At 39.9% G+C, this 14,122-nt stretch overlaps 2 protein-coding genes across 4 annotated transcripts in view; both read right to left on the bottom strand.

Moving 5' to 3' along the window:
• Positions 1 to 400: 400 nt before the first annotated feature.
• On the bottom strand, positions 401 to 3,505 carry LOC118803078. 2 transcript variants are annotated; one of them, XM_036563583.1, is made up of 4 exons: positions 3,220 to 3,501; positions 2,455 to 2,805; positions 725 to 1,054; positions 401 to 598 (listed from the first exon to the last, which is right to left on the bottom strand). In XM_036563583.1, exons 1-4 carry the CDS (start codon positions 3,257 to 3,259, stop codon positions 516 to 518), a joined length of 804 nt encoding a protein of 267 aa, XP_036419476.1. In that variant the 5' UTR covers positions 3,260 to 3,501; the 3' UTR covers positions 401 to 515. The 2 variants fall into 2 exon arrangements, with proteins under 2 accessions (XP_036419476.1, XP_036419477.1); XM_036563584.1 differs by lacking the exon at positions 2,455 to 2,805 and having other exon boundaries at positions 3,220 to 3,505.
• Positions 3,506 to 11,789: 8,284 nt separating this feature from the next.
• The window catches only part of LOC118803085, a 30,956-nt gene continuing 28,623 nt past the window's right edge, over positions 11,790 to 14,122 (bottom strand). The window contains exons 3-6 of one of the 2 annotated variants that reach the window (XM_036563589.1): positions 13,036 to 13,365; positions 12,815 to 12,913; positions 12,192 to 12,229; positions 11,790 to 12,057 (exon numbers count right to left, since the gene is read on the bottom strand). In XM_036563589.1, coding sequence (XP_036419482.1) covers positions 11,941 to 12,057; positions 12,192 to 12,229; positions 12,815 to 12,913; positions 13,036 to 13,365 — 584 coding nt within the window. In that variant the 3' untranslated portion in view covers positions 11,790 to 11,940. The remainder of the gene's footprint in view (positions 12,058 to 12,191; positions 12,230 to 12,814; positions 12,914 to 13,035; positions 13,366 to 14,122) is intronic. The other variant, XM_036563590.1, reaches the window with a different exon arrangement.

The raw sequence follows: 14,122 nt of genomic DNA on the forward strand, positions 1-14,122 counted from the left end.
GTGAATAAATGTCTTGACTCTCCTTGACTCTGGGTGCTCTGGAAGGAGGTTTCTGTGCAAATTTCACAGTCGCATAATTCAAGGCATCTCTATCCTCAACCTGACACAGAACAAGAGTCATTACAAACCAGCAGAGCTCAGAATAGAAGTAGCATAAAATGGACGATGTTTAATACACTGTAGGTTATAATAAAGGAGTATTTGTATATGAACAGTTTACCTCATTTTTGAGTTTCCTTGGTGACCACTGACAGAACCTTTAGATAAAAAAAAATAATTTATGCAGTTATTTTTAAATGTTGTTATGGTTTTTGCATATTTAGTACTGTGTAAAAGTTTTTGACACCAGAAAAAAAAAATTAAAATCTATTTATTTGCACATTATACATTTTTTATCAGAAACAAGCACGATTAGAATAAATACAAACAACAGTAATACAGTTAGAAGTGAGTCTATATTTGTCAATATTTTTAACACTTAACAGCAATATAAACATTAAAGCTGACCTTTTTTTTTACATAACAGTCAGAGCCATAATCACAATAATGGATATCACGATGGACGTAATCAAGGCAGCAACAATCCAGACGTTATTTTCTGAAACAAGTACATTAAAGACAGTTCAGTACAGATCATGTATTGTTAGATAGAAGTTTCAAGAGTCTATTAAACTATGTAAATTGTAAATATACTGTGAAATTAACTTACAGAAGCTTCATTTACCTTTTCCAGTAGATTTAGCTTCATGTTCACATTCAGCCACAGCACAGTAGTGAGTTCCAGCATCAGAGAGGCTGAGGTTTCTCTTGGGGAGTTTGTAGACACAGCTCTGTGTAGGAGAATCAGTCTCAGAGCTTTTCTCACACTCATCTCTGGTGTGTGGATGAATGTAGATGATTCCTGGATGAGATTCTCCTGATCCATGTCTGATCCAGTACACACTGTGTTCTCCTGAACAGCTCAGAGTAACTGCTTGTACTGAACACTGGAGTTTAACAGGTTCTTCATTCTTGATAGCAGATTCAGGTGGAGGATGATGGTCAGTCTTCTCATCTTTAAAATAGATCAGTAAATGTAGAAGGTAAAGAGAAATGGTCGGGGTATCTTCTGTTCATTTGAGTTTCATTTAAAAAAACAATATTGAAAAATGGCAAATGGGTCGATTCTCGTTTCTGGTTCAGTTATTTTCAGTCAATTTCACAAATTAAGCATAAAATCAAATAAAAAACAAACAGCAATGGAATAAAGGCTCGTATTCTAATAATCCAAATGTAGAATTCCCCATTATAAGCGGAAATAAAGGTGCAGAGCAGGTGTGGAAGCTCAGAAACCACAGAAATCAGGCCTGTGGTTCTGTATTTAGTCGGCTATATTACTTTCTGTATTAGTGTTTGTATATTTGACCTCCACAAACTGTTTAAGAAAGGAACGATACAGGGAAGAACCTGAACTCCCACCATTTGACGGGGGCTTCGTGCTCCCCAGATCAGCTGCTGACGCGCTCAAGTTCAAGAAGTGTTCTGTCGATGTTGTGCTGAACTCCTGCTATGCGTGCGCGCGCTTCGTACAGGCGCATATACACTAGATTACATTGTGTCTTTCAGTCATAATGACCAGTACTGTAGCCTCTTGGTGAAGGAGACTCAGGAGAGGCTGTCATTCTGCTAGAGAAGCGCTCTTTATTGACCCCTACAGAAAAGGCTCATACAGGGCAGCCCATTAGCACTGAAGGTCACCTCCGCTCCCTCCAACTAACTAAACACGCACCCAGGCGCGGTGCCAGGTGGTGCTGAAGCCCCCTCAAAATCGTTCAGCGCCCACTTTATCAACCCTCATAAATGTTGAATTCCCTTGTTTGATTCAGACCCCCGGCGCAGCTCTAATGCCCCCCTAAAGCTCCTTTCCCCCAAAACCGGAGGCGCCGCCGCCGCATGATTAGAAGAACACTATGAACTCAGAGCAGCGCGCGTGGCGGGAGTCGTGTCGCATGTCAGCACAGTTTGTTGCTAATAGAACAAAGTCAATAAACACATATAAAACGATATAAAGCCTCCCATAATGCCACATCTAGACTGACCTTCTCACCACTCATGCTCGATCTTTCCCGGCCTCATCATTTTTAAACGCGACCACCTGATTTCTGAGCTCCTGCGATCATGGGGGGCACTCAGCCCGTTTATTCATCATTAATCTGAATCAGTAAATCGACCCTTTATTCCACTGCTGTTTGTTTGTTGTTTGAATGTTTGATTAGTTTGTGAAATTGTAAAATGAAGCTATTTCTAGTTTTTCGACTGACAATAAGAATCAAAAACGAGAGTCGACCCATTTGCCGTTTTTCAATACTGGATTTTGAAATGAAAATCAAATGAACAGAAATAATGCTAATATCAATAAACAGTACAAAACAACATCAACAACAACAATTACAGCGAATTTGTGAACACAGTTACCTGCAAACAGCAAAAGGGTTCCAGATATGAACTCTAAAGTATTTGTCTGTCCTTTTCCACAGAAATATATTCCTATATCTTCTTCTTTGACTCCATTAATGCTGAGATCAAACATCTCTTCACCCACAGTGAAGTGGCTGTTTTTTAATGTGTTACCAAATCTGTAGTTTACTTTTTCAGAAGAGTTTGGTTCTTTGGTCACAAATGATCTAACGATGTACTGAGGCAGTTTTCCTAAACTCTGTTGATACCAAACTAAATCTTTGGCTGGTTTTTGATCACATTTTATTGTCGTGTTGTCTCCCCGCCTCACTGTTTGTACTTGAAGATCAACGATGTCAGCCGTTTTCACTGAGGAAAAAAAGTCATAATAAACCAGTTATTTATAATAATATGCAAAGGTTTGTATGATCCTAATCAAAATACATGTTTTAATGCACACATTTTAATGCACAATTACTGTTTGATGCTGAATTTAACATACTGTAACAAACATGACAACATATGTGGCTTATGCAAACGTTATGTCACATTTTGTATGTTTTTTATTCAATATATTAAACTCCTTTGTGCACTAAAATTTGCAGAAAAATGCCATATTTAAGTTTTTCCTTGTAGAGAATGTGTTACTTATTTTCCTTTAGGAAATCAACAAAACATGTAATTTGACTGGAGGTGTTCAAACTTTTACATGCGACTGTACATGTAGCAGCTTGATAACATGTTAGTGATATAAACATATTAACCATTCAAAACATCACTTACCAGTTACAAAGAGGCAAAGAGTGAAAAGTAATCCGATCATTGTTGCTGTTTAGACAGAGAGACAGTGAGATCTAATGTTCTGATCTCTTATCTGTTCAGTAGTAAAAGAGGCCCCATGTGTGACCTGAATGGACGTTTTAGAGCTGTGAGCTGTTTTGATTGGTCTGATAGTTTTGAGGAAATATCACGTGGCGAGTGCTATTTCAGACCAGAAATAGTTTAACAGCTGATGGAAACAGCTTTGCTATTTCAAGAATGAAACTGAGGTTAAAGAGAATGAAGCAGAAAAGCCTTTTCTTATTTGAGTCTGTGATGATTCTGTATCTGATTACAATGTTATATAGATTTATACATTAAACATTACAGTTCAGATCTGAGGGTCAGATGTACAAACAAGTGTAGATGCAGTATCAGGGCCAGATATTCATGTTTCAAAATGGGGGAATTCCTCCCTCAAATGTTTCACATAGGGGGGATTTATACATTTGTACTACTTGTGAGCTTGACTATATAGCTTTCTGAAAGAAGGACACTCCAGCTCTTTCATGATTTTAACCAGATGAACAAATTTTGAAGTAGCCCATTTGTTTTCTACTATAAAGTAGGCGGTTTTGAGAAGCCCCTTCATTTCCTCCTCACACTGCAACCGTGCAACTTGAATAGCATTAGCCTTCACATTCTTTGCTGAATCTGCCTCACGCTTTCTTTTCAAGGCTTTTCCAGTGCGTTGTCCAGAGCAGAAGTCGGTCCATTTGGCCAGCCGTCCCACATTCCACATTGGTGCAAACATTGGCTGAAAATGATTAAAAATCATTGCAAATGTCTGCAGGAATTTCCAGCATTGTAAGTGGTAGATTTACGGGAATCGCTGAAATTATAAGCAATACCTGCAATCCCACACTGAAATTTAGGCCCTGAGCATGAAATGTGTCTTGACACGACTACAGTATTGACCAACAATATACCCCCAATGCTAATATACTGCTGGTTTTAAAAGGCAGAGGAGAGCATATATGAGCCACACGTGTAATTTCTCCACCCACTGTTTGCACAATCCTTCCTCATTTTATGTGATCTTGGCATGTTGTTTTCAAAAGTAGTCAGCAGTTTGTAGTATGTGACCAACATGAATTTCTTAGGTACTGGCCTAAAAATGTATTATGTTATTTATTGTTCTGCTGCTACACTCATTGCATTGCTTGCCCTGCTGATCTTGAGATGGTTTTGATCACATCTATTACAATTTTCTGCCTAGATAACATGGTTAAAACAGTAACTCACTTAAGTTGTTCTCAAGATATAAAGAAGCTGAATAGCGACTAGCAGTGGCGCTGCAAGTACAGTAGACAGCTTTTGTCTTATACTACGACTCTGTTTCCAAAAAGGTTGGGACGCTGTGCAAAATATAAAAACATAGTGCAATAATGTGCAAATCATTTAAAGTAGTACAAACACAACATGAAAGTTTACAACTAAGAAATGTTATTATTTTTGGAAAAATACATTCCCATTTTGAAATTGAGGCCAGCAACATGTTTGAAAAAAGTTGGGACAGAGCATGTTTACCACTGTGTCCCATCACCTCTTCTTTCAACAACATCCTCTAAGTGTTTGGGAACTGAGGAGACGAATTGCTGTAGTTTTGAAAGTGAAATGTTTTCACATCCTTGCTTGAAATAAGATTTCAGCTGCTCAACAGTTCAGAGTCTACTGTGTTGAATTATTTGTTTCATAATGTGTAAAGTATTTTCAGTGGGTGACAGGTCTGGACTGCAGGCAGGCCAGTTCAATAACTGGACTCTTGTACTACAGAGCCATCCTGTTGAAATGTATGCATAATGTGGTTTGACTTGCTAAAGTAAGTAAGGCCTTCGCTGAAAAAGACTTTCTGTGTATGACAGCATACATTGCTCTAAAAACCTGTATATATCATTCAGCATTAATGATGCCTTCACAGATGCACAATTCACCCTTGCTATGTGCACTAATGCACCCCCTTACCATCACGGATGCTTTTGAACTGTGTGTTTATAACAAGCTGGAGGGTCCCTCTCCTCTTTAGTCCAGAGGACGCGGCATCCATGACACTTTTTCACTTCACCTCAGTCCATCTTAAATGAGTTCAGGCCCAGAGAAGGCAGCAGCGTTTCTGGATCCTGTTTGTATATGATTTCTTATTTGCTATGTGGATGCAGTGATGAACTGTATTCACAAACAGTGGTTTTTCGGAAGTGTTCCTGAGCCCATGCAGTGACTTCCAGTGCAGTAGTGTCATTTGCATACAGAGATTGAGATTTTTTTTATATGAAATCTCCCAAGTTTTTTGCTATTTTACGTTGAGAAATGTAATTCTTGAATTGTTGCATTATTTCCCCACACAGTTTTTCACAGAGTAGAGAACCCCTCCCCATCTTTAATTCTGAAAGACTCAGCCTCTCTGTGATGCTCTTTTTATATCCAGTCATGTTACTGACCTGTCGCCAATTAACCTATTTAGTTATGATCCAGCGAGGGCCGGGAGACAACACGTGGATTGGGGCTCCATGGTGCAGGACTCCAGGGCTTCAGCTACCTGTGGTCAGAGGCAGGGGCTCACCACCCCCCAGATCCTCTGGGAAAACACAGCAGCAGCAGAAGTCTGGGCCGATGTAAGTTTATGTTAGGGCACCAGGGTGCCTGCTGTGTGCTCCCAGAGCAAGGAGCCCACAGCTCCACCACACGTGTCCTGGAGCTCGCCACTCAAAGCCCAATACAGCAGACCAAGTGGGTCTAGGGCTGCATTCACACAGCAGGTAAAAGTGGCCCAAATATGATCTTTTTTTTATATATATATGTGACACACATGTTGTATCTGTGTGGCAGTGTGAACAGCAAAAAACGCATAAAATCTGACATTTTCAAATTTTCCGATATTCAGCAACGTAACTCACGCTACATCTACACCGCTCCAGCCCCTCAACGCACCACAACATATCCCGTTCGTGGGTTTCGTCAGACACGGCCTCATGGTACATGACAGGTCCGGTGCGTCGAGTCTCAGGGGGCAGCTGGTGTTTGCGTGATTCATATCTGCAGCTCAAGGTATGAAACATTGATTTCACTTCTCAAAGATTCCCATGCAACAAGATGTACCAGCAGCAAAAGCTGATATATTTAAATATAAATAGCTAAATATATTTAAAAACACCTGTTTACCTCCAAAATTTAAAATCCGAATGGAAAAATAATTGGTTGGATGATAACAAACCAAAATGACTGATGTTGCCCTCGAGGGTAATCAATGACCTGAATCCTAATCTTTCCAATTTAAGTTTATTGATGTTCTGGAACAAATATTAGCTAATAATGCATAGTATGTTGACTTGCTGAATATTCAAAACAATAGAAGCATTACTTACATTAATATTGACTTAGCAAGACTACATTTCAATGAGATTTCACAGGGCACTCCCTCGTAACACCCACATGCAACCAAATTAAGGCGGAGGACCCGTTTTCATCCGTCGAAGCGCTGGAGCAGTGTAAATGCAGCATAAATCTAGCCAGCCAGATTGGAATTCATGTGACTTTTCATCCGTCCAACTCTCCTCATAATTTCGTGCTGCTGAGACCTCAGAAACTTTTGGGGTAAATGTTTCTGTACAAAAAGATTAGAAAAGCCCTCCATGTTCAAAGACATTTTGAAAGAAATGGCTGAAAGTGGCTGTTAGAGAACAAGGCTGCAGTTTCAAAGAACAGTTAAAACTCTGAAAGCAAAGTTTAAAGAGTAACTACACCCTAAGACCTTTTTTTCACTCACAGCTGTAATGCATTGCCCTGTCATAATAAAATATACCAGCCTTGCTTGAAATGTGAACACATCTTTACAAACTGTACAAATAACATTTATAAAGTACCAAAGTACAATGGCACATCACAGTATGCAGTCAACCAATGCTGCTGCCCCCTGTTGATGCCCTACTCATGCTGCACTCATAAATATGAAAGCATAGGAGCCTAGAGTGAGGAGATAACCACACTCACATGCTGATCTAAATACTCCCAGCACCACCTTTAAAAGTATGATATGCCAGATGTCTGTAAATAACCCAGTTAATCTAAGCTTAGTTTGTAATAAAGATGTTATGATTAGTGCATTTATTGCTAATCTTCAGCGGATGAGTAAGTAACCTGAAGGACAGATTAAGTGAGGATTCTTGCTCTCCATAAAGCTGCCGGTGTTGCATCCGATTCAGGTTTCGTTCACAAATCAAAGTCTTGGGCGCACTCACTGAATCTTTTCACTTTCCGTAGTTCCACTGTTGCTTGCTGTTGATTTCTGTTCAGTGAGTGTTCACAGCTGAGGGTTTGATTAGTGAAGGGGAATGTGAATTTGAGGGGGAACTGAATGGATGTAACACCAGTAAGTGCCATAAACAGCTTGCAGAGCATAAAGATTTAGGGCCACTGCAGCACACCCTGTCTGACCGGTGATGCAGTCTGAGACCCCATCCTGGTCACATCTGTGAACAACCTGTTTGGTACGATAAAGTCTCCCTGTTATACTTCAGTGCTTGGAATCTAACAGACAGAATGCTAAAAGCTAGGTTGTGATGCTAGAGAACAGCTAGCATAAACTAACTAGCTTAGGCTATAAAGATTGGGTTAGCTTTTTCTGCATTAACTTTTAACATACCTCAGCCACCATCCTACTGCACATGTTCTCAACAAGTGAGAGATTTGTACAGTGCCCACAAGTTCATGTGTATGGAAGGAAACGGTTTTCTAATGGCCTGATAGAAGTATGTTTTTCATAGCTTGTCTGAAGAAATCCACTTTATTAATTTGGGATTCAGTACATCTAAGAAATCAAGACTTGGGTTGTCTCTAATATGGACCTGCTGAACAGATCATTCTAAGCTAGCTGTAAAGGTTTTAGGGAATGTTCTACCATTCAGACGCCTCTCCCGCTCGCTGCTCATCATTTTCTGGTGTTAACTCTTCGGCAGCTTGAGTCAGTGGCTCAAACGGGTAAATGCAGATCAGTTTCATCTTCACCAGCATCACAGGAGCGATCATGAACCTTCATTGACAGACAGCTGGGCTCATCACCCAGATTGTGTTTGAGCCCATGAGCTTGAGTCAGTGGCTCAAACGGGTAAAGATCAAGATGCACTGTCTGATCAGAAACACCTTTCCTCATTGAAGATGGGGATGGCAGTGATAAAAAAGCTTCTTATTAGAACTCGAAGTTGCAAACGTGCTGTTTGATTCCATATTTTTCAACAGCGTCAACCTTTCACATATGTTCTGGTAGCTAATGCTAGCCATAAAAACACAGCAGCCCAGCCCGTCCAGTTTCCCTCTCAGCCCCACCTCCGAAGCCAAACATTACTGCAGTGCCCCGCCCAGCGTGCCTCTCCCATTTTTGAGCATTTTTCAAACTTGGGCCAGGTGGAGTGGAGCTGAAAATAGTGGGGTGTAGTTACTCTTTAAATTATCAGAGGACATGATCCAAAGAAGTGACCGTGCCCTTTTTACAGTGGGCTTCAACACATTCTGGGTGATGAGCCCAGCTGTCAGTCAATAAAGCTTCATGATCACTCCTGTGATGCTGGCGAAGATGAAACTGATCCACATTTGTTGGCAGTCATGATTGTTTACCTCCAGAGGAGCGCGCTATGTGAAGCTATGTTCTTTTGCGCATGCAGGTCAGTTTAGGAGCTGATCTGTTCAGGCTAATGTCACATATAGGTCACATTTAAAAGATATTGTGAATAGCCAAAAATCAGATTTAGTGAAAAATTCCGATTTAGGCCACTTTTATCTGCTGTGTGAATGTAGCCTAAGAGTGATGAAGTAAGTGGCTCCTTTGTTTTTTGTTTTCCTTTTTTAAAATTGCATTCTTTATTAAAATGAAAATGAAACAAACAAAACATAACTAATGGCATTCGCACTGGAACTGTGATGTGTCTCAGAGCCTTGCTCAGCTCCCTGTCACAGGACCTGTCCAGAAAGGGGCACTGCCTGCATCCTCCACCGACATGGTGCGGCCAGGGAAGGGGCCGACACGCACTGACTAGGAAACCTGATAAGAGCACAGAGAGACACACAAACACCAGCACGAGTTAACAAAAGTGATTTATTTACACATCAGCATGAAACAAACAAAACAAAACCAAATGACTTGCTGAGCCTTTTTTTAGAGAGTCCTTTTCTCTCTCTTAGTCTCTTGCTCTCTTTCTCCTGGCATGTGGCATGCAGATCAGCGTCCTCGCGTCTCCTCGCTGGAGAGAGACAGCCAGTTAAAGACTGTAGCTATATTCCAGTTCAGAGGCTGCGTCCTTTGGAGGCTGCATTTGAAGGCAGATTGCGCCACAGCAGCGCGACTAGGCTGTCCCATTTTGAAGGCTCCCTCATGTGTGGCTGAGAAATGTGTCCTTCTTTTCCAAGGCAATGAAAGATCCAATGGGTGGATCCTTCACCAGCCAACATATCCAGAGGTTCATTGCATGCCAGTGAAGATTCGAGAACATGGCAACGTCAACAGAGGAGCGAACGGTGGCTGAGGAGACACTTAAATGTATGTATTGGGTTGAATAGCTTACGATACAAATGTTAAAAAAAGCCAATGTGGTCTGAAGCAAAACATATACTAATGTTCCGTTTTGTTTTAGGGAGCAAGGAGCAGACAGAAGCATCTCCAGTTCTAATAAATGAAAAAAAGAAAAAATAAAATCAAAGTTTCTGTCTTTAAAGAACTGTAAAATAACTTGATAAGAGTGGCATTGCATGATGCAGCGGTAAGGGTGGGAACAGCGGTGCTGCGACACAAACAGGAAATCCACCATAGAGTAGACTGTCTCATTTCAGTTCAGCCTTTGCAGGGGTTTGAAGGACACACCTTCGTAGCCAACGTCCTTCAAAGGATGCAGCTCCTCACTTGTGACAGAGAATGTGCCCACGTCATGTGCTCAGGGCTAGGCTCGTCCTCTCCACTGCCTTGACCGTGCACATGACCTGTGCTCTTCCCATGATTGCACACAGCTAGTGTGCAAGTAAGGATATCTCAGCTGATTTTCAGTCATGGCTGTTGGACAGGTTGTGTACATGCAGGGAATTTTGATTCAGCTGAATGAATCACCAAAAATGGTACTCAGTTAACCCCCTAAATGACCAGAGCCCAACAGCGGGCCCAAAGTTTTATTAACCACTTCTATATAGAATACCTCAACCAGTTTACATTGAGGTCCCTATAGTTACTAAATAATAAGCCTTACTATGTAATAATCCTGGGATTTTAAGGGATTATTTGTTCTGGTACGCTGTCCATGGAAAATGAAATTTATGAAGTATTTTCTGTAAAGAGCTCCCTGGCAGACAGTGCAGCAGCAATGACGGAACATAAAAGTGGAGTTACTGCATGAATAAAAGCTATAAACCTGAACCTTATGGTGATGCATTGTATATTGCATCAGCAAGCACTGATGTACAAAGAAATGGACCCAGAGGTCCATTCTGTTGTGAATAAAGTAATGGTGACAATGAACTTGTGAAATCAAGAGCACTACAGATGAGGACAAACCTGAAAACAGTGCTGTTTTCCAACTCGGCCTGTGTGGCCAAACTTGCTTACCAATTAGCTTATCAATTTACTGAGAGATTATGGATCTATACTGAAAGTCAGTGACAGAGTTAATGGCTTCATTATGCTAACAGAGCTTATCTTAACTAAACAACTAAAAGACCACATTACAGCCATGTTCACCCACCTGACACAGTTTCTCCACACAAGCAGCCTGACAGTAGATGTAGTGAGAGACGCTGCCTGAGCGCATCTTGCATTACATTTAAGTCTTTGAATTCAAATCTTATCTCTAAATGTGAGCCATGGAGGTCTGTAGATTTTTTCACACTTATTAATAGCAGATTCAAATACATGCTGTTTTGGTGGAGCAAACAGGCCTCCATACTAATGCCATCCCATCATTCGAGGGACAATAAAAACTGCACAGAAAGATGTTTCAACAGGTTTGGGATGCTACAGGGTGATAACCTTTTATGCGAGAACTAAAGACTTAATGTCTGTAAAACATAATCATTAAATCATGAACACGGCAGCCGTCCACACCCACCCTACATACAGCAATGTTTAATCCAGACACTGTTTTTATTCACATTATAAGTGGCATTTATCATGAAAGTTCTACCACTACCATAATGCTCATTTCTGTTAGCCTGCTAAAGGTAATTCCTATGTAATATTAGCATTAGGCTAATGGCATGTGCCATGTTTTGGGCTTTAGTTTGATTGTATCACATACTCACCAATCTTATCCACAAAGACTCAGTGTAGCTAAGATCAGTCTTTTTATGAATGAAATTTTATTGTCATTACTTTTTTCATCAAAAACATGTGCAATAAATAAAAAAAGAAAATAAAAATTCATGCAGGCAGCAAAACATAATTATATCTATTTATATATATTTATCTCTCTCTCTCTCTCTCTCTCTCTCTCTCTCTCTCTCTCTCTCTATATATATATATATATATATATATATAGATGAGTTAGTTTCTCCATCATGTCTAGTTAAACTTAATTTATTGTGTGATTTGCTGGACTGGCTTAAAGATTGTTTAAAAGATCCAGTGAAATGAGATAAAACACAAATTAACACAAAGTACACAAAGTAAAATAACATTAAACACAATGAAACAGAAAATGTTCTCAGTTACATTGACTATCGTACTTTAACCTGTGAATAAATATCTTGACTCTCCTTGACTCTGGGTGCTCTGGAAGGAGGTTTCTGTGCAAATTTCACAGTCGCATAGTTCAAAACATCTGTATCCTCAACCTGACACAGAGGAAGAGTCATTACAAACCAGCAGAGCTCAGAATAGAAGTAGCACAAAATTAATAACAGTATAACATACAGAATATTCTGATTTTATTATTATTATATGAAGATGTGTTAATGTCACACTTTACCTCATGTTTTGAGTTTTCTTGGTGACCACTGACAGAACCTGTAGAGAAAAATCACATTTTAAAATGACTTTTAAATGTTGTTAACATTTTTGCATCTTTAATGCTGTACAAAAGTTATCAGCACCTGAAGACATAATGTTTAAAAATCATCATTGCGCAGTTAGAATTTATTTTTTCAGATCAAAACACTAATATTAGAATAAATACAAACAATATCAACATTATAAGTGGTGCGTTTATGTTTTGTTTATAACTGTTTTCTGTTTAATCATTTCCAAAACTCGCTTTATTGCAGCCCAACTCTTATATCATTACTGTAAATCAGGCGCGCTGGTTACGGCTTTAAACAAACCTGTATTATGATGGTCAGCATCGCCGAGAAATCAGGAACCAAACTTTGTTCTTCTAACTAGCTTTGACGACATAAACGACTTTTTTAGAACTAAAAAAATCCTGTCTTTTTACTGTGTTAATGTTCCTTTGAGTTTATTCTTATTCAGTTTTGTCCAGATAAATGTTTTAAACAATTTGATCAGGTGGCCAAGACCTTTGCACAGTACTATATTTAGTATGAAAGGACAAATATATTAAAATAAATACACTTATTAACATTTAACACTGACCTTTTTGTTGTTTCTTACATAAGAGTCCACCCAGAACCATGATCACAATAACAGATATCACATTAGACGTTACCAAGGCAACAATCCAGCTGCTATTGTCTGAAAATTCCAGAAACAAAACAAACCACTAGAGATCATGTTTTGTTAGACAAGAGATTAAAGAGTCTTTAAACTACATATTTTATTTTTGAGTGAAATTAACTTGTAGAAGATTTATTTACCTCCTTCAGTAGATTTAGCTTCATCTCCACATTCAGCCACACCACAGTAGTGAGTTCCAGCATCAGAGAGGCTGAGGTTTCTCTTGGGGAGTTTGTAGACACAGCTCTGTGTAGGAGAATCAGTCTCAGAGCTTTTCTCACACTCATCTCTGGTGTGTGGATGAATGTAGATGATTCCTGGATGAGATTCTCCTGATCCATGTCTGATCCAGTACACACTGTGTTCTCCTGAACAGTTCAGAGTAACTGCTTGTACTGAACACTGGAGTTTAACAGGTTCTTCATTCTTGATAGCAGATTCAGGTGGAGGATGATGGTCAGTCTTCTCATCTTTAAAATAGATCAGTAAATGTAGAAGGTAAAGAGAAATGGTCTGTGTATCTTCTGTTCATTTGAGTTTAATTAAAAAAACAATATTGAAAAATGGCAAATGGGTCGATTCTCGTTTCAGTTATTGTCAGTGGAAAAATCAAGAAATGGCTTCGTTTTAATTTCATAAATTAATCATAAAATCAAATAACAAACAAACAGCAGTGGAATAAAGGCTCGTGGTTCTGGTTTGTTGGTCGGCTATATTACTTTCTGTATAAGTGTTTGTATATTTGACCTCCACAAACTGTATAAGAAAGAAACGATATAGGGAAGAACCTGAACTCCCACCATTTGACGGGGGCTTCGTGCTCCCCAGATCAGCTGCTGACGCGGTGTTGTGCTGAACTCCTCCTATGCGTGCGCGCGCTTCGTACAGGCGTATGGACACTAGATTACATTCTGTCTTTCAGTCATAATGACCAGTACTGTAGCCTCTTGGTGAAGGAGACTCAGGAGAGGCTGTCATTCTGCTAGAGAAGCGCTCTTTATTGACCCCTGCAGAAAAGGCTCATACAGGGCAGCCCGTTAGCACTGAAGATCACCTCCGCTCCCTCCAACTAACTAAACACGCACCCAGGCGCGGTGCCAGGTGGTGCTGAAGCCCCCTCAAAATCGTTCAGCCCTGATAAATGTTGAATTCCCTTGTTTGATTCAGACCCCCGGCGCAGCTCTAACGCCCCTCTAAAGCTCCTTTTCCCCCAAAACCGGAGGCGCC

The sequence above is a fragment of the Colossoma macropomum genome, unplaced genomic scaffold, assembly GCF_904425465.1.
Source record: "Colossoma macropomum unplaced genomic scaffold, Colossoma_macropomum, whole genome shotgun sequence".
In the NCBI taxonomy this organism is placed as follows: domain Eukaryota; kingdom Metazoa; phylum Chordata; class Actinopteri; order Characiformes; family Serrasalmidae; genus Colossoma; species Colossoma macropomum.